Source organism: Drosophila grimshawi, unplaced genomic scaffold (assembly GCF_018153295.1).
Source record: "Drosophila grimshawi isolate 15287-2541.00 unplaced genomic scaffold, ASM1815329v1 contig_848, whole genome shotgun sequence".
Classification (NCBI taxonomy): Eukaryota; Metazoa; Arthropoda; class Insecta; order Diptera; family Drosophilidae; genus Drosophila; species Drosophila grimshawi.
This window is the reverse complement of record NW_025063692.1, coordinates 2,870,453-2,893,495: the sequence shown is the minus strand read 5'-3', so window position 1 is coordinate 2,893,495 and position 23,043 is coordinate 2,870,453. Positions and strand designations below refer to the sequence as shown.

The 23,043-nt window shown below is 42.6% G+C and overlaps 3 protein-coding genes across 5 annotated transcripts; 2 read left to right on the top strand and 1 right to left on the bottom strand.

Moving 5' to 3' along the window:
* Positions 1-3,566: 3,566 nt before the first annotated feature.
* LOC6569345 (peptide transporter family 1) lies at positions 3,567-10,841 on the bottom strand. 3 transcript variants are annotated; one of them, XM_001995687.2, is made up of 6 exons: positions 10,619-10,841; positions 10,363-10,544; positions 6,338-6,416; positions 6,042-6,270; positions 4,639-5,986; positions 3,567-4,079 (listed from the first exon to the last, which is right to left on the bottom strand). In XM_001995687.2, the coding sequence occupies exons 1-6, from the start codon at positions 10,668-10,670 to the stop codon at positions 3,597-3,599; spliced, it is 2,373 nt and encodes a 790-aa protein (XP_001995723.1). In that variant the 5' UTR covers positions 10,671-10,841; the 3' UTR covers positions 3,567-3,596. The 3 variants fall into 3 exon arrangements, with proteins under 3 accessions (XP_001995723.1, XP_032597166.1, XP_032597167.1); XM_032741275.1 differs by lacking the exons at positions 10,363-10,544; positions 10,619-10,841 and adding an exon at positions 9,446-9,575 and having other exon boundaries at positions 6,338-6,469; XM_032741276.1 differs by lacking the exons at positions 10,363-10,544; positions 10,619-10,841 and adding an exon at positions 9,446-9,575.
* Positions 10,842-12,842: 2,001 nt separating this feature from the next.
* On the top strand, positions 12,843-20,858 carry LOC6569344 (peptide transporter family 1). The gene is made up of 6 exons (XM_032741274.1): positions 12,843-13,246; positions 13,643-13,708; positions 17,785-18,059; positions 18,148-18,226; positions 18,291-19,294; positions 19,506-20,858. The coding sequence occupies exons 2-6, from the start codon at positions 13,690-13,692 to the stop codon at positions 20,499-20,501; spliced, it is 2,373 nt and encodes a 790-aa protein (XP_032597165.1). The 5' UTR covers positions 12,843-13,246; positions 13,643-13,689; the 3' UTR covers positions 20,502-20,858.
* Positions 20,859-21,757: 899 nt separating this feature from the next.
* Positions 21,758-22,856, top strand: LOC6569343 (peptide transporter family 1). Its single transcript, XM_001995685.2, has 2 exons — positions 21,758-21,957; positions 22,031-22,856. The coding sequence occupies exons 1-2, from the start codon at positions 21,774-21,776 to the stop codon at positions 22,765-22,767; spliced, it is 921 nt and encodes a 306-aa protein (XP_001995721.1). The 5' UTR covers positions 21,758-21,773; the 3' UTR covers positions 22,768-22,856.
* Positions 22,857-23,043: the final 187 nt, after the last annotated feature.

Sequence of the window (23,043 nt, the reverse complement as noted above, 5' to 3'; positions counted from 1 at the left end):
TGTTTTATGTGATGCTCACTTTTAGGCAATTGATAATTCATTACGAGCATTGGCTTGCACACGTTCGTTATAGCGAGACAAGCCTGTTGCCCGAGCACTCGGCACACACAGCCAAGCAACAGGTTTGTCCATTTAATTCACTTTGGCTCATAACAAATATCAATTGCAACCCGCTCGCAAACTGCGTCATATTTCTATTTATATATTTCACTTTATGCATTTTTTCTTTTCTTTTAATGTCTTTACAATTTGCATTAATTCTTTTTAAAGTACGTTTTTTTATTATTGTCTTTAAGGTTTTTGACTTTTTTTTTTTAATTTTAAGAAATTATTGTCTTTTTTTACTTTTCATTGACTATTTTAATAGTCATTTTTTGTCCTTATTTGTTGTTAATAATTCGCACTAATCGTGCACATCACGTATAACATTACTATTATCATTATTATTGTTATTATTGCTATTATTATTGATTTTAATTATGACACGAGGTTTTCTTATTGATTGATTGGGCTAGTCCAAGAAGGCAGCGATTTCCATGTCAAAGATCAGCGATACGATTTCGGTGTCGAAGGCAAAAACTCACCTAAAATCAGCTATTTAAAATGCATGATAGTTTCTTGGCCATGAAACTAGGCTGTAAGCAATGCATTCATTAAATCGTATATAGAACAGAAACAGAACAGAAACCAAAGAAAGTTGCGATCTCAAAGCGAGAAAGTTGACAATTTTCAATAGTGTTGGATTTTCAACACATTTTTCGAATGTTATCTCAACCCGGGATGTGTTTTTGTGTTGTGTGTGTTTGCCCAGATCAAATATATATATGACAAAGTTTATAGGCTAGTTAACGCTGCGATCTCAACGTTGCTCAGTGCCAGCCTCTGCAAGAGTCCGTGCAGTGGCATCTTCCTCGGGTTCCAGTAATGTTTCGAGCGGTACTTTTCTCACAGTGTATGCTTCGACTTCTTCTGCTTCTTCAGCGTCAACTTCTTCTCCTCCACCTCCTCCTCCTCTTGACAGCCCAGACCAGCGACACGGCCTAAACTAAAACCTAAGCCCAGTCTTTAGTTCGTATACCCCCGCGTCTCTCTCTCTCGCTCTATTTCTCTCTCTCTCTCTCTCTTTGGGCGGATATTAATAACAGATTGTTAAATATACTAAATTGCATTTGCATATATTTATATATGTGTATGTGCCAGCAATGGATGATGATGTTTGATGGGTGGTTCTTTTGGTGGGTGGACGATGTGGTTACGATGACATTTTGTGGTTTATAGTTGTGGTTATTTTGTTTTTTTGTTATGACATTTGACATTTAACGGCATTGGCTGCCTCTCGATTCAGATCGGACATAATGCTATGTACACAGTTATATTTTGGTTATCAAGTCGCTAGTTATGCTTGCCTCGCCGAGGCAATGTTGGCGCCGAGTGTTGCCTGCTCAACGGCTGCGATTTGTAGTGGCTAAGGACAAGGGTTGAGGCTGGGACTCGAGACCCGGATTCGTTACGGGTATACACACCATGTGGCATGCATCAACTTGTGTTACGTTATGTGATCTCTGTCTCACTTTCGGTTACGATTGCGTTCTCCTTCAATTTCATGCAAGGTTAGTTGGTTGGTTGGTCTTTGCGCCTGGCTGGGTAAGGCTGTCTCGCTCGGACGCTTGTACACACTTGGCGAGCGAGATGGACACATGTATACGGTGTATGCGGTGGCACGGAGAGAACGCGCTCCTGCTCTGTTTGCTATTTGTCGTCTCACTCGCATCCATGTGCTGGCACTCGTGCACACACGATAAAAGTATGCGGACGCTTCTTCTCGCTTCTTGTGTGGATAGTGGCCGGCAAACGGATGCACCCGAAACTCTTTATGTTTATCTCTGTTCCATTTGTCCAGCTCGCCCGACAAGCTCTTCGCAAGCGCAAGTCCCCTTCTGGATACCGCAACTATACGATATCACGACCCTCCCCTGGCCAGACCCGTCAGCAGGCGCAAAGTGTGATTGATCCGAGTCCGTGGCAAGAGCCACATGGCCCGCCAGCGTCTGTCGACTTGACTCGTGCAGGCGCCACAAGATGTCGCACTGCGAAACAGGCACATGCGGAAACACCCGCATCCTCGGGAGACCTTGTGATATGGATTTAAGAGGTTTACTCAGCACCTCGCTTCGTTTATCGGATTGGTGGATGGGTGTTACGGTGATACAGTGATACAGTAAATGTGGCATGATGCTGGGGCACCCACTAAATACATACTTAAATATTGCCTTTGCCACTCCAAATTTTCACTGCGTAGTCGGACAAACTATGTGCTACATACAGTTGCACAGAAAACTCACAGAAAAAAAAAACAAACAACAAAAACTATACAAATTACAGCACTCTGTTGTTAAAACTGAGAATCGGAGTTATTTTCTTTCAAACCACACTTGCAAAAATAAATATATATGAATAACTATGCACTTGAAAAAAAACGAAGAAGATATTTATGTATAATGTTGGGCAACTGATGCCGTGTCGCTGGCTGGAGAGTTTGCACTCGACTGTGCCCGACGCTCAGCCAAATGCGGCGAAGTAGACTCGGTTTAGTCGGTCAACTCGGCTCAGACGGTTTTTCCGGACTCGTTCCGTCGTCCTTTGTTGGGTCTCTCAGGTAGCTGTTGCATCCCTTATGGAAGGGTATATTTTTAGGCACAGGCAGAGCAGCTGCATGTCCTGTTTTTCTGGATAATTCCATCCATTGTTTGTGGCACTTAGGTATGCGTATTTGCCGCATTTGCCACATTTACCTGACTGCCTGCCACTGACTCTTCTTCTTTAATCGCTGTTTCGGGGTCACTTTTTCTGTGCTGTTGGCAATGCCGTCAAATCGACAAATGCTGCTCACTGCATCATTATCGTTTTTTTGTTGGAATATTTATGTTTTCTGTAGATTTGTGGCACATTTAAAGAACGTTAGCCGATTGATTGACGAATCGATTCGAGTCTCTCGTTTAAAATTCTATATCTAAATTGGCCTTCGGTTTCAAAGAGAGGCATCGGCCCACGGATATGGCGACTGTGCAGTGGCGTTGCCATCGAAGGGGGCCGCTCTTCGAATTGACGCATTGGGCAACGCCGCTGGTCACATCACATGACAGTTTTTGGTTCTTTCTGTTTCAGCTTATCTCTCTCGCAGTATCAATTGGCAGCGCCAAACCTATTCAACAAAATCCGCGTGAAGCATTTGCATTTCTTGTATTTCAAATATGGTTGCCTTTATTTGAGAGCAGTGGAGGGGAATAGTCTGATCGTGCGTTGTGCACACAAAACAAGGGGCATAGTGAAGCAGTGCTGCCATTGCACTGCTTGGCTCACAACATGCCTTTGCAGCTGGGTGGCAACACCGAATTTCTGCAGCCCTGTCGAAGCTTGCCAAAATTGCGGCGCTTTGTTCAAATCAATTCGAATGAAGAACGAATCGAATTGAATATGAAAAAGAAATAACAAAAGCATTTATAACAAATATATAATATAAAACAATGATAACAATTACAAATATTCAATAGAAAATTTGACGATGATATATATATATATATATATATGAGTGTGACTTAGGTATCTAAATAAGTATCGCTGGTATTTTTGCGATAAGCCTCTTTTTTGGCCAAGACGGGACCCACGATGCGTTTTATGTTCTGCTCGTAAATGAGATTTCTCTCCCTCTCGTATTTGCCAGCCTCTATCTCAGCATCCTTGGTGAACAGTGACAGATTGACGTACTCGTAATTGCGGGCCAGACACAGAAAGATCACCAGATTGACCAGCATTATGGCCGCAAAGAGTGCAAATTCCGCCGACTGCGTGCGTACGAACTTCACTTCGGCGATGATCACCACGAGCATGTTGCCAATGGCCACCGACAGCAGCCAGCAGGCCTGCAGCACCGATTTCATGTTCTCCGGCGCCTCGGTGAACGAGAATTCCAATCCCGTTACGGAGAACATTATCTCTGCAGCAGTCATCACAACTATCTGCGGCAGTTGCCACAACACCGACACTGATGTCGGCGGCACAACTTCCACCATATTGTATAGCTACAGGGAGACAGAGAGAGAAAAAGAGAGAGAGAGAAAGAGAGATGAGGGAGATGATATAAGTAAGCAGAGAATTGTGTAAGCAAAATATACAACAAAAGATGGCACGTTGCAGTCGGGCGTATCCGACTGCTAGATACTCTACATCTACTAACAAATGCCGGGTAGTGTAGCCAAGAAATACAGAAATTGCGGAAGGTATAGCCATTTTTGATTTGTGTGGGCGGGCGTCTGGGGGTGGCGAATGTGGGCGTGGTGAATGCCGACCTTTGACGGACATCGGCAACAACATACCAACCAAAATTTGGTGACTGTAGCCTTAAAATCGTGGAAGATATATGGCTTTATCGACTTGCAGTTATCGACTTTTATCGATTTCATTGCAACCCAGACTGACGCAGGCAAACACCAATAAACGTTTCCGGTCTCTATCTCTAAGGGTGTCGAAAAAAGTGGCGTTCATACGGAATACCTTCGGAATTTTCCTTTCCAGGATCAGGAGGATATATTCTTAAATCTAGTTAGTGTTTTTTCTCAGTGTATTGTATATTTGACTCACGTAACCATCGCTGGCATTTCCCTGCACCAGCAAGCTGTAGAGACCGCCGTTCTTGGTCTCAAAGCTGGCCGCTCGTTTCCCATTAATGTCCAACTGGCCGCAGCCGAACGACAATTCGTGCAGTGCCGAGAGATTGGTGGTGTCCAGTTGAATGGCGCTCGGAGTGGAGCGGTCGAGGAGTGTCCTGAGCATAATGGGACCCTCGTCGTCTGGGATGTTGACGAGGGTGCGCAGCAGCGGTGCTCGATTCATTCGCTGCCCACTGTTCACCCCATCGCGGAACTTGTGCAGCGAATTCTTGGCCAGGAAATAGCTGACGGAGCTGCCCGGCTCCAATCGAATTTGAGCCTCGATGATGGGGCATTGACTGCTCGGCGACTGCAGCTGCGGCTGTGCCTTGAAAGCGTACTCAGTGCGCTGGGGTACAATCATGGCCAGATTGGACCACATGTCCAGCGGCTCGATGCTCGAGTGAAGATCGCTGCAGCTGAAGTCATAGCGACAGGGCATCCCATTATAGAGACGCAGATGGGCCATGCGTGGCGAGGATGGTGCAGCTGACGGCTCCACTTGCTCCAAGCGCAGCTCAACGGCCGCCGACAATAAGAAACCGATGGCGGCGAGCAGCAGTCCAATGGCGAGCTTCTGAAGCGGTCGCCTTATGCCCCACCGAGCGAGTGTCGGATAGATCGTTTTGTCGAAAAGTGGTATGAAAATGAGTATGAGCAGCGGATTGATCACCTGCATCTGGTCGGGCTTGATGCGGACGCTGAGCAGTCTGCCGTCCATGTGCGTTGCCTGGAAAGTCCAGCGCGAACCCTGCTGATCGGAGAGCGCCCAGAAGAGCGGGAAGGACATATAGAGTAGAAGGATTCTCGTGAGGCACTTGGTCTCATGGACTATTTGCTTGCCAACCACTGGCTCCGCATAGTCGAGGAAATGCTCATGCGGTTCATTCGCGCTATTTTCACACCAGCCCTTGATCGCATTCGTGATGCACTGCGACACGCCAAAGATCATGTGACCTGAGGGCGGATTGCGAGTGTAGCGACTCCGACCGGCGACAAAGATGACCATCGAGACGATCATCAGCAGGGCGGGCACACCGAAGGCCAACGAATAGCAGTCATCGTCACCGAAACAATGGACATCCGCACGCAAGATCGGCGTCACCATCGTCGAGATCGTTGAGCCCGCATTGATGGCAAAGTAGAACAGCGAAAAGAACTGGAGCAAGTCCAAGGCCTGTGCCGGCAACTTAAACTGATCGCCGCCAAAGGCCGACACGCACGGCTTAATGCCGCCCGTACCGAGTGCAATCAGGAGCAGACCCACAGCAGTCACCCCCCTTGAGAAGCATATCACAATCATCAATCATCCAATCTCCCAACCAAAACACTTACTTAACGGGCATGCCCAGAATTGGAATGGCGCCGATGGCCACGAGCATGGCCCCCAAGCAGTAGATAATGGACAGATAGAGTATCGTCTTGTACTTGCCCAGGCAGCCATCGGCAATGAGTGCGCCGACCAGCGGGAATATGTACACCACCATCGTGAATATATGGAAGAGTACCGTTGCCCTCTCCTCGTTGTAGCCCAGCTTGTGAGTCAGATAAAGTCCCAGAATCGCTGGCAGATTAGAGATGTGACAGACTACCGACTACAGACTACGGATTACGGATTTCGGATTACTTACCACGCATGCCGTAATAGTTGAAACGCTCGCAGAACTCATTGCTGATGATGAAGACCACCGATTTGGGATACTCGGGCCCCTAGATGAAGAGGTCAAAGAGGCAGTAGATCCGATTAGAGCCCTCAACTCAACCTCAAAATATATAATGACTACACTCAGAAAAAACAATCGATCGAAACAATTTTGTTAATTCGCTATACTTTTCGGGTGAAAGACCAAAATGAGGTTTCTAGAAATTTGTTTTCCTATAATTACAAATTTTTTCCAAAAACTAGAAAGATCTTCAGGGCGATAATTTTCGTGAGTGTGGATATAGTTTCCGATTTACCCAAGTGTAGACAGCATGACTTGTAATTATTGCAACTATTTTACTGTAGCTATTATTATGAAAATGCGACAAATGAAATGTGAAAAAAAGAACCGCATCATTAACTGACTGGCACATGCTGTACCTAATATGTATTTTTGTATCTTTATAATGCAAATTAGGCTGACTTTTATGTTTATATGACAAGCCTCTCTCAAGCGTCATCGACCCAGTACCAAAGCATTTTAGCCATGTTATTATGTCTTACGAAATATGCAAAAACTTAAAAGGGAAATAATTATGACTGTTGAGTGCGCATTCTCTCTCTCTCTCTCTCTATCTCTCTCTCTCTCTCTCTCATTCTAACTCTATCTCTCTCTTGTTCAGTCTCTCTTTATTAGGTATTTAAACAAAATATATACGAATAATGACATAAGATAAAATCAAACAATGATTTAAGTTTTACTCTCTCCTTCTGCGCATCGCTTTGTCATTCGCTCGTTAAACTTATTTCGTATTTCTAGCTATGCCTAATTAGATGAGTGCTTTCTAGCATGCATATGCACATACATATATACGTCATCAAATCCACGTACATACATACATCAGTAGCAGAAATCGTAGAGAGTATCTGCCAGTCGTCGTTTAATTTATGCATTTTCATCATACTAGTTGTTAGTACGCCTGACCTACTCATTACTGTTAGCTATACATATACACACATACATATATACATACATACATGCATACATATATATATATATATATATATATATAATGTATATGGATTGTCGATTTCATTTTCGTTGTTTTCGCTTTCAGTTTGTGTTTCTGTTTTCGTTTTGTTTTGATTTGTTTTGGTTTGGTTGGGTTGGGTTTGAGACTGCGACTGCGACTGCGACTGCGACTACAACTACGACTACGACTGAGTCTACTACAAAATAGCAGCCAAGGTAAACGGTAAGCGATAAACAAGTTTGGAGCCAGCAGCTGTTCGCCAAATAATAATCAAATTGCAAATTCTGCACGCACAACGAGTAAAGCCAAAGTCAAGTCCACCGCACCCATTCATAATTGTGTTGAGCGATAATTACAGACAATGACTGTGCAGTGCACTTCCATTCCACCTGACGTGGAATGATTTAACTGTGGGACCCCAGAGCAGCTGAGAGGCGCATCCAGCGATCGCTGTTATTGTTGCCGCTGCTGGCTAATATTTGGCTAGACAGTTGAGATACAATAATCGCCAGACAACAAGCAAACAATGTACAACAATGTATGTTAGCAGGTAGGTAAGACTAGCAGGTATCTAGTATTACATATCAACTACTACACAGCAAAAAAAAAAAAAGATAAAGTTCAATTTCAATTTTACTGAGAGCAGCCGAGCATATTATTATAATATGTATGTATATTATTTTTAATTTGTTTTCACTTTTCAAGTAGAAAATACTTATTTTAAAAGCTAGTAGAAATCTTAGCTCTAAAATCAAGTTAAAGAGACTTAATTTATCCCGTTTGTGTTCTGTTTATTCTGTGTATACCATAAATATATACATACATACATACATACATATACATAATGTAGGTGCACGGATTGAACGAGTCCGGTTAGCTGAGATACCTCGCGTTGCGTAGGTTGTTCAACTTGTCGCCAAGTCTGTGGAAGTCGGAAAGTAGGTCATCAGTGTGGGGGAGCAGAGAAGGGATGGGATGGAACTATTGTTTTGATTCTAGATTGTAGATTGTAGATTCTCGATTTCATTTTCACTGATTTCACTGATTAATTCAATCAATTTGCGGGCAATAAAAGGACTGCCACAACTGGCTGACTGACGCACATCAAGTTCAGCATTTGCAAGACCAGAACTAGGTCAGGGCAAACATCGTCGCATCCTATCAAGCATATATGCATGTATACACACACATATATATATCTGTATCTATATATACATATCAGTGTATGTGTATTCTGTATTCCTGATCTATACCAAGAGCTGAGACAATTAAGATCTACATACGCATATGTATTTTCATATTTGTAGATCAGGTCTTATATATGTATGTATTTTCAGCTCTTAACTTTAAATGGCAATAATCAGTAGGTTGTACAGTGCTTGCAACATCATTAAATAGATAATAGAGTATTGCGCAGTCGCGGTGGATCGTAATAACTGTCAAATTGCGGCATGTTTTAAATCTGCAACTGCAAAAGGTAAAACATTCTTACTCTTGTGCAAAGCCATCGACGGACCCAAGTGCAATTGCAGCACACATTCATCACGCAAACATACATACATATGTACATCAACACACACACACAAGCATAAATATATACATAAATATGTACAAATCGACAGCCAAAAGTAGTTAGTGGTTTTGTCCATACGATCTTTGCCAATCGATCTCTGTCCGTTATCTTGATTGTATATGTATATGCATGTGTATGCGTAAGTGTGTGTATGTAATTAGGCTTGAGAAATGCTGCACGTGTATGGCTTAATGCGCGTGCATTACATACATACATACATACACATGTTTGTATGTATGTGTAAATACATACTTTCTCAATATGACAACTGAATGTGACAATAAGCAGCGGACGCAGACGCAGACGCTGACGCCGATGCTGATTTCTTTTCATTTCAAGTTTAGGGCTCAGCGACTATAAATGGACACACACACAGACGTACATATGTACATACATGTATACACATACATACATGTATATGTATGCAAGTATGGTGTGATTGCCATAATTGGCCGTCAAATCGTTAAACATAACGGTACATTAAGCTCACCTTTTACTCTTGCATTTCATTTTTATTTGGTGGTTCCTTTGATTTACAGCTGGTACTCGGCAGCGAAGTCAAGCGACTGTTTTGAACAATCAAATTGAATGCACTTAATAACAAACATGAACATGATGAAGAAAACACCCACAAAACACTCAAAACGCAAAAACACCCAAAACAAATAATGGGCTCAAGTTCAATCAACAGATTGGAATTTAAGCAACTGCCGAAAAATGCACGCGCATTTGTTAAAGCGTGACAGACAGGTAAAGTGTATGTGTGTGTGTGTGGGAGGGGGTCACGTTTACGGCATAAAACGTAAAGAACGAAAACGATACTTGCAAAAAGTGCGACAAATTCACAAATATTCCGCGTCTCTTGTGCAATTCAATAAAGAACAAAAAATTGCAACAAGAATAAGCATCAAATAGAAATTGACAATAAAACGGCATGCCAAAGCGTACGGGTAAGGGGGGAAGTGCTGAAGCAATGCCAGCAGCGACGCTGCATCACTTAACTGAGATTGTAATTTACTCTCTTTTCCCATGCCTAGTCGCAATCCCACTCGCGCTCTCTCTCTCTCTCTCTCTCTCTCTCTCTCTCTCTCTCTCTCTCTCTCTCTCTCTCTATCTCCAGACTGCGAGCAACATTGCGACTGCACGACGTAAACGTCAGTTTTACAATTGTAACGGTCAAGTTCAATGCTGATAAAAGTGACGCTTGCATTTGTTGTGTTTGTATTCTTGCTGCTCTTTCCCCCCTCTCATTCTATAGTATGAGGGTGTATGCTGGGCTCTAACGGCTATTTAAGGCGGTACATGTGCATAAGTAAATATCAAAAAAAAAAAAAAAACGTATATGCATGTATATATGTATATATGTATGTATGTTTGTATGTTTGTGTATATTCTGGTATCTCTTACCACCAAAAAGTCCCAGGACTCTCGGCGCCAATCCATTATTTCGGAGGATTCGGTACTCTTCTCCGACTCATTGGTATCGAATTCGGATTCATAGTAACGATTGCGGGCAGTCGCAATTCCATCGTCAAATCTCAGGCCCAACGGATGCAGCTCAACGCCACCGTCCTCGCGCCCCTGCACCACTATCAAACGGAGAAGGAGGAGTCTTAGTCTGTGGACTCGATGCCGGATGGTAGATGGATGGATTATGACTTACGCTGAGAGCTCTCGGATGATTCGCTCGAAGATTTGTTCAGTTTCATAAACATTGCAAATGTCTTTGGAATTTAACAAACATAATCAGATCTTGGCAACAGGCTCATGGCTGCCCACATTCACACATATGTATTTGGGTAATTGTGGGTGGGTGGAGGGGGATAAGCCTCACGCTGCTTTATTTATGGCTAGAATAGACTATCGTCAAGCTAATCTAACCACAAGTACATTACTTACACAACGATGTCGATCTAATCGGACGAAACACGTCAGCTGACCAAAGAGGTTCCGCAATCAGACCTTCCAGTTAACCGACCATAAAAGCAAATGGCTATCGTCATCATTGGGTGAATTATTCATTATCCGACTTGCGACTAGTTCATTATTGTAAATTAAAATGTATTCCACTTAAGATTGAGTCATCTTTGTTGCAGCTTTATTCGATTGTGCAACAACAACAAAGACGTTCATTTGTCGTTCGCTCAGTCAGGATTATAATTGCTATGAGTAGTGAGTGAGTGTTTCCTTCTATACTTGACCACATTTCTATTAACTGTCCTCAACATTGTCAGCATTGTTGGCAAATGTCTGGAGTGAGTTCCGCTGATAATGGGATCTTTTGCTGCAATCCACGCAATCCAAAGACCGCAGATATCGTTATCAACATACTCCATACTATAACCGTTGCACTTTCGTTGCGGGTATTTCTAAAGATATGGGGACATGCGCTGGATTGTAATAGCTCCAATGAAGTGTTACTTAATCCATTCCTATATGTGTCCACATACCGTTTCCAATTCTTACAAAAACACGCTCCATAACACCCGGAGAAGATGAAGATGAATGCAATCTAATCTTTGCAGTGTTTTTGGCACCGCAAGGTGACAATCGCCAAAGCAAGAGCAGCTACAACAGCAAAAGGCAATAAAAGAGTCATTATAATGCAATAGTCGTATATGTACATACATATATACATAATAAACGATATATATATATATATATATATGTGCTGTGGATGTGCTAATCTTTGTGCTCATAATGATGGTGGTAATCGTAAATACATGTGTATTATATCGCATCAGACTATCAGTTATCAGTTATCAGCTATCAGCTATCAGCTATCGGTTATCGCTGGAACGTTTACGGCCCACTAGATTCGATCATTGACTTTCCCTAGAACTTGGGCCTACTTATGAACTGATTGACATCTTCTTCGGAAGCGTAGATATATATGTATATATTTGATATATATCATTTGTGTGGTGTGCATGTTGCGCATTGCAGCTGGCAAATTATCTAACTGGCTCAGATAAGAAATCAATTGGAACGAAAATATTTAATTAGAGACGCAGCTGACACGACAAGGGCTGGCTGCTGTTTGCCAGATTGCACAGATAACAAGCTCCGGCAGGCCCTGTTTACTGGTGCACCCTGGACTACACTACCTACTACAGCCAATTGGCCAGTCAATAATACAGATGCCGATATTTGTACATATACATGTATAGGTATATATATGCCAGGCCATATATTATTGCATAAAGTGCGAAGGACGCGTGTTCGTAAATACTTCAACTGCGATAAGCTGATAAGCTTTATTATGCCCTGAACTCATTCAATAGAAAAAGAAGGGTATCATGTAGTTGTGTTCAAATGTGTAGTAAACTCGATACGATATATCTCCGACTTAATTGATGTAAACTTTTTTTTGCTTAGCACATAGAAATCCTACCCTCGATTACTTGTTTTTCGATATCTTGTAAATTGCCTGCGCAGCATACTTATCAGTGTGAAGCAGCGAAGAGAGCGTTCGTTCTGATTATTTTGAGTCAGAGAGAGCCTTTTATTACCGTTACCCAGCCTCGTAGACTGTGCCATGCGAAGAAAAGATTGCATATTCTCGCTCGTTTGCATATTCCCTTTTGTTCGATCATTTGCGAACAATCACATCACGAGCCCGAAGCCGATTCGAACTTGATCGAACAAATCCGAAGACTGGTTATCGATCATGATCGACGCAGCTCTCTGATCCTTATGCCACACAGTCAAACAGACAACGTTTTTCTTAACCATCCATTTCGCATGCTACTTTTAATTGAACGGTAAACGCTGCTTACAGGGTAACTGCCAGTCGTGCTAACCGCACGGGGCTAATCTGAACACCCTCGCGCTGTGTTGGCCATCGAGTGGCTGTTGCGCCTGATCGCTCGACCCGCGATTAGAGTCGAGCTAATAGAATGGACACAATTCGTCTACAAGCTGCTGCGACGCGTTCACACGGCACGCGCGCAGTCGCAGCGGAGAGCCAATAACATAGCCAATAGGCAATAACAGTTAATAAGCGTCGTCATCATCCCCTTCGTGACTGTTGTTGTTGTTGTCGTTGTCGAAGCCGATGCCGTCGCCGTTGCCGTCGTCGTTGGCGTCGTTGTTCGGCTCACTACTGACGGCGGCTTCTTAGTTGACTTACACGCATCGGACATCAGTCAGTTGATTGCCGTTGGCAGAATTGGACGCGCATCGGTTTAACGTTCATCCATTCCGGTTGTTTACAACTGCAACAAAATCCCCTACCGCTTTTATCTGTGTGTGTGTGCGCGCTTTTTTTTATGTTGTTAAATGTTTTAATGTGAGTTTCTTGACTCAATTGAATATTGTAAATAACGATGTTCATATTTTTCACATTAAGTCAACTCAAGTCAAGTCAGCTGCCATTTTGTGTATTTTTTGTATTTTTTTAAAATATTATTCTTATTTTTGTTTTTGTTTTTTGAGTGCTTTGCACTTGACTTGGCGTGGCTTGACGTGCTAACTACAACAATAAAATAAATTATTCCAAGTCGGTGAATTTTACATTTTTGCAAACAATTTTAAATGAACTCAAAAATAAATGTTATCGTTTTTGTTCTCCTTTTTTTTTCAACGTATAATTGAATTTTTATTTTTAAAGTGCTTATTCCAACTGACTGGAAATGAATATAATACGATAGTGTTCTGATTTCTCTTTCTTCTCTTCGATTTCAAGTGTCGCACAACGGATGTGAAGTGATTACAACCCATTAGCCAACAAAAATGACGGACAATGAAAACGGTACTTATTCACATTAAACCATTTTATGTATAAGATAAGAGCCACTTCAGCGCATCATAAGCAAAAAGGGTTCCCCTATAAAAAAAAACGCGAAACTAATTGTTGAGCAATTAAATTATTCCCCCAAAAGGCAATATGCCAAAGCGATAATTTGATGCTGAGCAACACTCAAACTACAATTTACCGTAATCGCAGTATTGCAAAGTTGTCAAACATACACATTATAGATATATGTGCATATAACTCAAAGGGCGAGATATCATTTTTTTTGATTTGTTGACAGCCAAATACACTCTGTACGAAAGTCAATGAGTTAAGATTAGAGAAACGATGTTTTTTAATCATCACGAACTAACAATTGGCGATTAGGTATTGATATATATACATATGTGTGCACATTCCAAGAACTCTTTAAGCGTGTACTAGTGCACTAAATCTTTATTCAAGCTAATCTTATCAGGGCGATAAGGGTGCTCAAGTGTTTTGGTTGTCGCTGGCCTGGTTTAGGCCTGGTTCGAATGGCATTGCCAAACTTGGTTAATACGCAGATCGCATGCCAACTATTGCCAACTGTGAAGCGGTTGAAAATGAGCCAATGACAAACTAAACGCATTTGCATATTTGTATTATTTATTTATTTATTGTCCGCAATTTGTAAAAAAAAAAAACAAGATAAAATATAAATGTAAAATAAAAATTAAAAGCGAGTTTTTAAATTAAAATATAATAAAACCAGGGGTATAAAAATCAAAATGTAAAAAAACATTCAATCAGACCAAAAATTGTTAAGCGTTGTTTACGTAGTAATAAGGAAAGTACAACTTATAAATCACATATATTTAATAGTTAAATTTATTTCTCCCCAGCACTCAAAACGAATTTAATTTGCTGCATGACTAATTGCAATCTAAGCTGAATCATTGCCGAGAGCTGACAGATGAGTGCTGAGGTCGGAGAGCTGGGGGCAGATAGTGACTGAGTGGTGGGAGCTGAGAGCTGAGAGCTGCATTCAGCTATTATATGTTGTGGAAGCTACCTGTTGCCCAGTTGCCATAGGTAGCTCTAGCTACCTGTTAGTATTCGTGGCCTTGTGGTCGGTGGGGGGGAGCGATGAGTCGCTGGAGTCGATAATTGAATTTTGAGAACTTTGCCAAGCAACCGACAAACCATGTTGCATAGTGTACAACCACTAATTGCACAGCAAGAACAGCAACAGCAGCAGCAGCAACAACAGCAGCAGCAGCAGCAGCAGCAACACTCTTTGCCAATAACTTTTTTGGACCCCTTTAATTAACGGCAAGCAGGCAATCACAGTGGCATGTACATGAGTATCTGATAGATACCAGTGCGTGTATCTACAGCAAATAACAACTTTAAAATTGTGTCAAATTCATTCAACTTTATGGAAAATTTGCCATTGCTGTTGCTATTGCTGTTACCGATGCTGTTGCTGTTTCTGTTGAGTGGTAAAATATGTCCGGCTATAAAATGCATAAGGGAGCCGTTCTTGTTGTCTTATCGTAAACCATAAATATCGCAGAAAGCACAAAAAGCGCCGGTTTAATCGCTTATAAATCAGTTAGCGCTGTTCAACAACGGCCAACTGCCATTTCTATAGTCAATAGATCGGTGATAACCACCACCATCATCACACTGATTAGCCAAATAACAAATTTGCAATGGGTATTCCCATTAGAGTCAAACGATTTACGACCCAGACTCGATCATGTTGCTAATCGCATTGAAATACCGATATCAATCCCCATAAAGGAATATAAAAGAATCGTGCGTATTACATATATGTATAAATATATATATATATATATATATTAGTCGCCTGAAAATAAAAATCGCTCTGACAATTTTTAGACAAAATCCTTTCGAATATTATGAAACAAGTCAAGTTTTCTTCAATCTAAATTATATTTTGTATAAGTGAAATTTTAAAATACAAATTTATATATTAATAATATAAGCAAAAAAGTTTTTTTTTGTTAATTTTAGAGCTGCTTTAACACATTTGAAAAAGTATCTTGAAATTTAAACACTGGATTTTAGAAAAATACTATCTGAATAATAAGTTACCGCCAAAAGTACATAAGAATTTCTAAATTTCCATTGGATTTTTTTCTGAGTGTACACTTAAATAAGTGCAACAAGCTGAACATTTTGTTGTTATACCCTGAACCAATTAAATATAGTTTATAATTAAGTATGCAACAGACATAAAGTATGCATATTATATATATATGTATAAATATATTCTAGATCAGGTGTCGAGCTAGCAATGTCTATCAGTCTGTCTGAGACTAAAAGAGCCAGAGTTATGCGTCCATGGAGAGACCGAATCAAAACTTTCCTATATATTTATCGATGTCTTTCAGTTACCCGTCTAACTAGTTAGAGTGCCCTAGTTGAGAGAGCTCGACTAGGAGATACCCTGAATAATATTTAGTAGACTTGCTGAGAGTAGTTTTTGCAATATGATATATTGTACCAACTGTTGGCTATATTATTACAATTGTCTCATTTTTGTTACTATCGGAAATCGATTTGAATTGGTTGTGGTATACGGGAATATATATTCCAAAGATGTCTCTGGCTGATATAGTTTTTAAGATCATCCCGCCTATGCAGGTAGACTGACGGAGATAGCTAAATCGACTCGACTGCTTATGTTTATCAAGAATATATATACTTAATGGGATCGGACATGTTTCCTTTAGTCTGCTACACAAGGTAATTGGGCAACTCCGTTTTACCTATTTGAAATGGATTCAGGGTATACGACTAAAATTGAACTGCTAAACTGGCATTGACATACATCAGTTTAGGGCACTTGATCGATGAATGAATGAATGAATGAATATGAATGAGTGCGAATATGTGTGGCGTTGATTGTGATTCGCATAGGGCCATAAAAGTAGTCGCTGTTTGATGTCCGTGTCGATAGGCATTCGACATTCGACATTCAACATTCAACATTTGCGCATGTTTCTGTTTCTATTTCTGTTTTTATTTTAATTTAAATTTTTAGGCAAAATTAGCTTGATAGCTGCAAATTGCCGTTACTGGCGACCGACTTCAAAAGGCTGCCGCAATGCGATACCTGACTACTACCAACAAATGTGATAAGACTGCCCGAGAATACCACAAATGTATACATATGTAGTGCGGAGGTGGTGGGGCAAGAAGAAAGGCCTCCCAATAAATTAGAAACAGGGAATTGAATGCATTCCCGAGTCTAGACTCGGCTCACTTTATAACTGCGATATGGCATTTTTATTGACTACTATTTTGTGAAGCTCTGTTATGCAACGAAAAGTAAAATGTCTAATTATAATCAGTAATCAGTATTGAGGCCACTTCCTGCACCCAAAACAAAAGGAATGCGCCAACGTTTCCTCACCTTATTAATCAGAAAGTGAATTTGTTAAATTGAGTGGCTATCTAAAAGAGGATTTTTCCTGAATTGCCTTTATTCTTATTATTATTCGAATATAAATAAAATAGAAAATATTTCTAAAAAATACAATAAAAGAATCTTTTTGGGATGGTCCACTTAGCGCAAGGCTTTCTAATATTGGAAAAATGTTTTCTCATAATTAGAATGTATTTCTAAAAATCAGAGAGATTTTCTAAATACAAATTGCAGGCGATATTTTTTCAAGTGTATGCATTAAATGCTAACTGCTATGCAACTCGACGAGCGGCAGGGCTACATTTGCATGGGCGTAGACATGATGATGCCCATATGTGTGTCATGTTGTCATTATGGATGCATTGCAGACATGTCCATTTATATCTAGATATCTTATCTAGTTATGGTACACACAGCAGCACATTTATGGAGCTTGGATCACGTCTAATGCTTCAAGATTTATGAATCGCATTCCAATTCGGTAGCGATCTGTTTAGAGATATGATGAAATGGGGGATCAAGATCAGTGCCGAAATCAGTGTCGCAGTGACAATGACAACGCCGCACGAAAGCGTACCGCTTCTAGGTGCTAACACTCAAGTACATCATCCAAATGGATACCAACTAATCCCGCATAATTGCTGCTTCCTTGCAGATATAAAGCCTGCTGAGGCAGGCAGTGAGTCCGTGGAGGCAAAGTCAGCGCCGGTGGATACCACAGACGAGCTGGCCACTAATCAAACAACTCAAACAGATGAAGCAGCCAACGCGGAACAGTCGGCAGCAACAAATGGCACAGCTCTGATGGCAGCCACCAAACTGGCAGACGATCCAGAACCCAGTCGAGATTCCAAGCCCATGAAAAATGGCATGGATCTGGCGGATACGAAGAAGTTTGATAATGTTGCCGAAACGGAGGGCCAGCAAAAGGTAAATACAACAATACTCAACTCGACTTAACTCTCTCTCTCTCTCTAATCTGTGATCTCTGATCTCCAATCCTGGCCATCATCTGTAGAAACTGCCGTATCCCAAGTCGGTGTTCTTCATCATCAGCAATGAGTTCTGCGAGCGTTTCAACTATTACGGCATGCGCAGTAAGTAGAAGTTGAATCAGAATCAATATTCTTAATATCAATGCTAATCCCTGCATTCCATTAGCCGTCCTGGTGCTGTATCTGAGTCGCAAACTGGGCTACTCGGACGATACGGCAACGGTGGTGTTCCACATCTTCACGATGTTCGTCTACTTTCTGTGCGTCTTTGGTGCAATTATCTCGGACTCCTGGCTGGGCAAATTCAAGACGATTTTGTATTTATCGATTGTTTACATTTGCGGATCGGTCCTGCTGACACTGGGCGCAATTGGGCCACTTAACTTACCAATGGAAACGTTCACCATATTGGGCCTGGCGTTGATCGCACTCGGCTCCGGTGGCATAAAGCCGTGCGTATCGGCCTTTGGCGGTGATCAGTTCAAGGTGCCGGAGCAGCTCAAGCAGATCACCTCGTTCTTTTCCCTCTTCTATTTTGCGATCAATGCAGGCTCACTGATCTCGACGACGGTGACACCGATTCTCCGCGAAGATGTCCACTGTTTTGATGACATCAACTGTTATCCGCTCGCGTTCGGTGTGCCCGCCATATTGATGATTATCTCTGTGGTAGTCTTTGTACTTGGCCGGCCATTGTACAAGATTAAGCCACCGGCTGGCAATATGGTTGTGGAGGTGAGCGGGACCATCTGGACGGCAATAACGACCAAGTGCCGGGAGAAGAAGACCAATCCGCGCGAACACTGGCTCGACTATGCCGATCACAAATACGAACGCCAACGGATCGCCGATGTGAAGGTGCTGATGCGTGTCCTCTTCCTATATTTGCCGCTGCCCGTCTTCTGGGCGCTGTTCGATCAGCAGGGCTCCCGCTGGACGTTCCAGGCGACACGCATGGATGGCAATATGGGTTCATGGGACTTAAAACCGGATCAATTGCAAGTGCTCAATCCGTTGCTGATTCTCGCCTTTATACCTCTGTACGATTTGGCCTTCTATCCGGCACTGAGCCTCATCGGCATCCGTCGTCCACTGCAGAAGCTGACAATGGGTGGCATTTTGGCTGGCATTGCTTTCATCATTTCCGGCATTGTCGAACTCAACTTGGAGGTGAGTTGCAACCGGAGAGTGTCGCCCGCCCCCGATTGTCTTGTTTTGTGTTGTCTTTGCTTGTCTTGTCTCAACTCGTCCCTTTGTTGCACACAATGCACCGCTTTTTTACTGCAATATTATTTTTATTTGTTTTTCTTCTCTCTCTTCTTGCTCTCGTCCCTCTTTCTCTCCCTCTCTTCCGCACGCACTCGTCTATTTGCACGGTTAGAAAACCTACCCCGCCTTACCCTACGGCCAGAATGCCCAGTTGCGTGTCTTCAACTCGGACAACTGCGTCTACAACTTCGCCACCAACATCGACGGCCTGGCGAGCTTCAAAGTTGAGCCGTACAGCGCCTACACGAAGAAGGATGTCTATGTGCCCGGCAGCTTCGATTTGAAGTATTCGATCTCGACTACAGATCCTGCGTGCAAGTCGTATGCGGAGCAGACACATACGCTAACCGATAAGAAGGCGTGGTCGCTATTCCTCAACGGGCGCAATGATACCAACGCTGTCTTCTGGGAGACGGACTTTGTGAACAAGCCGTCCGAGGGTTATCCATTGGTCCGTAACATTGGCAATGTGCAGCAGTATCGCGAAATTGTGTGGAGCTCCAAAAGTGGGCGTTACGAGTTCAATGCCAACGAGACAAAGCTGCTAAAAGTGAGTTCCAGCGACTACGATGTGTCCATTGACAATTACTCCCTGGGCAAGGTCAGTGTGCGCACCGGCGGTGTCTATACCCTGCTCGTGAACGAGCTGCCCAACGGTGGATATGCGAAACTCGAACTGATCGAGGTGACCGAGCCCAACTCGATGAACATGTTGTGGCTGATACCGCAGTATGTGGTGATGACACTCGGCGAGGTGATGTTCTCGGTGACGGGTCTGGAGTTCTCCTACGCCCAGGCACCGGCCAGCATGAAGTCGGTGCTGCAGGCTTGCTGGCTTCTAACTGTTGCCTTTGGCAATGTGATTGTGGTCATCATTGCTGAGGCGGCTCTCTTCGAGTCGCAGGCCAGCGAGTTCTTCCTCTTTGCGGGCCTCATGTTCGTCGATATGCTGGTGTTCATGTTCATGGCCTACAACTACAAGCCAAATGATCCCAACAAGCCCGAAGAGATTGAGCCTTTGACCAATGGCGACGATAGCAATGCGGATCGCCAGATCGAACAGCTCGATAAGGGCATCGATAACAAGGGCAAGGAGATTGATGAGTAGACACACGATCCCCTTCCTCTCTCTCTCTCTTCCTCTCTCTCTCTCTCTCTATGTGTGTCTTCCGCCTCCTGCCAATGTTGTGTATTATATATTAAAAAAAAAAAACAAAACAAAAAAGGAAAGAAAGAAATCCCCACAATCCTCCCTACGATAATTCATACATGTACTTTGTATTCATTGTCAATTGTCCATTGTCCATTGTCCATTTACAATGTAAGTGTGCTCCTCTGCCCGGGTCAGCGAACGGGGAATCTTCGGATTCACGGATTGATGTCGGGTCGGACGTTGTTTAATATGCCAAGACATATGTTTTAACTAATCTAAATATTATTCAAATAAATGAAAATTATAATCGTATTTGCATTTGTTTTTGTCTTTCTCCCTATCTCTCTCTCTCTCTCTCTCTCTCTCTATCTCTCTATCTCTCTCTCTCGCTCTCTCGCTCTCTTTGTCGTTATCTTATCTAAATGTTATCTGCTTTCTGCATCTTGAGCAAAAAAAAAAACTACACTTGATATTAGCACAACTCTTATAAGTAGTTTTTAAAGCTTTCGGAATTCAAATAATCGCAACAGGTAACGTATCGTAATTGATTGACTGATTGATTGATGGATTGATTGGCTGACTGATAGATTGTTGAAACTGAGTTTAGATTGTAGATGTTTTCGCATGCTGTGAAGAAAAACAAAGATACTTTTTCAGTTACACAGACTGATTGCCTGATTAAATGATTTATTGATTGACTGACTGAAAGATTGTTGATCAATGTTCAGGAAGAAAAACTTAACTTAGCATTAAATGTTTGAGCAAAGGTTTGAAAAAGACCAGATTATGTTTAAAGGTTCACAGCTATATATCAGATTGATTGACAGACTAGATGATTGATTGATTGACTGATATCGATTTACAGGATGTAGCATGGTTTGCTAAGCCCCCAAAAGAACTATAAATGTATATCAGATTGATTGACTGACTAAATGATTGATTGATTGATTGACTGACTGATTGACAGAAAACTGATTTTAAATTTACATGCTTGAGCATGATTTAAAGAAAATCCCAGATATGCATATATGTGAGATTGATTGACTCTCTAAATGATTGACTGACTGACTGACTGAAAGATTGTCGATCAATGCACAGCGAGAAAAGTGAGTTTGTATCCGATTGATTGAATGGCAACTGAAATGATTGATTGATAAGATTGATGGCTAAGTAGGGTAACCACACAGGAACCTCTGCTTGCAGCGCACCTACCCCGTTGTGCCCAAGATGGGCAGCACCCAGGTGCGTGTATTTAGCGGCATGGTCGGTTGCGATTATCGGGTGAGCAGCAACTTGCCACCGCTGGGCAGGAATTTCACGCTGCGTGGCATCGACTCCTACTCGAGTGGCAATGTGGCCACCAAAGACGGCAGCTTCACGCTCGAGTACAGCATCCACAGCCTCACAGCGGGTAAGTAGCCGAGTGATGATTGATGAGTGATGATTGATGAGTGATTGATTCACTCCACTACACACTCCATCAGGATGTCAACAGTTTAATGGGGTCACCAAGCACAACCTAAGCGAGGCGAACGCGCATAGCCTGTTCCTGCGCTCGAGTGCCCGAGACATCTGGTACATCGATGAGCTGGAGAAGTCAAACAAATCGCTGGCCTTGGTCCGCAATCTGGCCAATCTGCCAGCAAGCAGTCGCATCGTGTGGCGCGAACTTCGAAAGGGCCATACAGTGCTGGAGGTGCCCGCTCGCAGTCAGGATCTGCACGAGCTGAGCACCGTCGAATACGAGGTATTCACCGGCGGCCAGCTCATCCATCAGCAGCGGCTGCGACCAGGTGGCGTCTATGCCCTAGTCATTGCCCAGAACAGCACACAGGGATTCGTTTCGCGGATCTTCGAGGTGACCGAGCCCAACTCGATGAGCATGTTGTGGCTGATGCCACAGTATGTGGTGATGACACTCGGCGAGGTGATGTTCTCGGTGACGGGTCTGGAGTTCTCCTACGCTCAGGCACCGCCAAGCATGAAATCCCTGCTGCAGGCTGGCTGGCTTTTAACCGTCGCCTTTGGCAATGTGATTGTGGTCATCATTGCGGAACTGAAGTTCTTCGAGTCGCAGGCCAGCGAGTTCTTCCTCTTTGCTAGCATAATGTTCGTCGACATGCTAGTCTTTATGTGGTTCGCCCACTTCTATACGAACTACGACGGGAACGTGATTCTCACCCAGAAAGCCCAGCAGCGAAAGATGCTTAAATATCAATAGATATCTGTATCCATATCTATAGCTATATCCACACATATATATCTGTGTCTATGTCTTTATCTATATCTGTATTGTTCTCATTTAATTACTCGCACATAAATTATGCTATTCAAGTTCAGTATTCAAAATTCGAAATGGTTTCAAATATGATTCGTTTAAATTTCAAATTCAAATTCAGCGCGCCTTGCATTTGAAATTTCAAATTCAGTGTGGCCATGTATGCCAACGCAGCAGAGCTGCTTGTTACCAGGGCTGGATGGCGTTGGCGTTGCCAGC

Coding starts and splice junctions, on each gene's coding strand:
- LOC6569343 (XM_001995685.2), top strand. CDS start 21,774: ATGGGCAGCACCCAGGTGCGTGTATTTAGCGGCATGGTCGGTTGCGAT. Junction 21,958..22,030: donor CATCCACAGCCTCACAGCGG/GTAAGTAGCCGA, acceptor ACACTCCATCAG/GATGTCAACAGTTTAATGGG.
- LOC6569345 (XM_001995687.2), bottom strand. CDS start 10,670: ATGTTTATGAAACTGAACAAATCTTCGAGCGAATCATCCGAGAGCTCT. Junction 6,417..10,362: donor AGTCCTGGGACTTTTTGGTG/GTAAGAGATACC, acceptor CTCTTCATCTAG/GGGCCCGAGTATCCCAAATC. Junction 5,987..6,041: donor ATTCTGGGCATGCCCGTTAA/GTAAGTGTTTTG, acceptor ATGCTTCTCAAG/GGGGGTGACTGCTGTGGGTC.
- LOC6569344 (XM_032741274.1), top strand. Junction 18,060..18,147: donor AAACGGAGGGCCAGCAAAAG/GTAAATACAACA, acceptor CATCATCTGTAG/AAACTGCCGTATCCCAAGTC. Junction 19,295..19,505: donor TTGTCGAACTCAACTTGGAG/GTGAGTTGCAAC, acceptor TTGCACGGTTAG/AAAACCTACCCCGCCTTACC.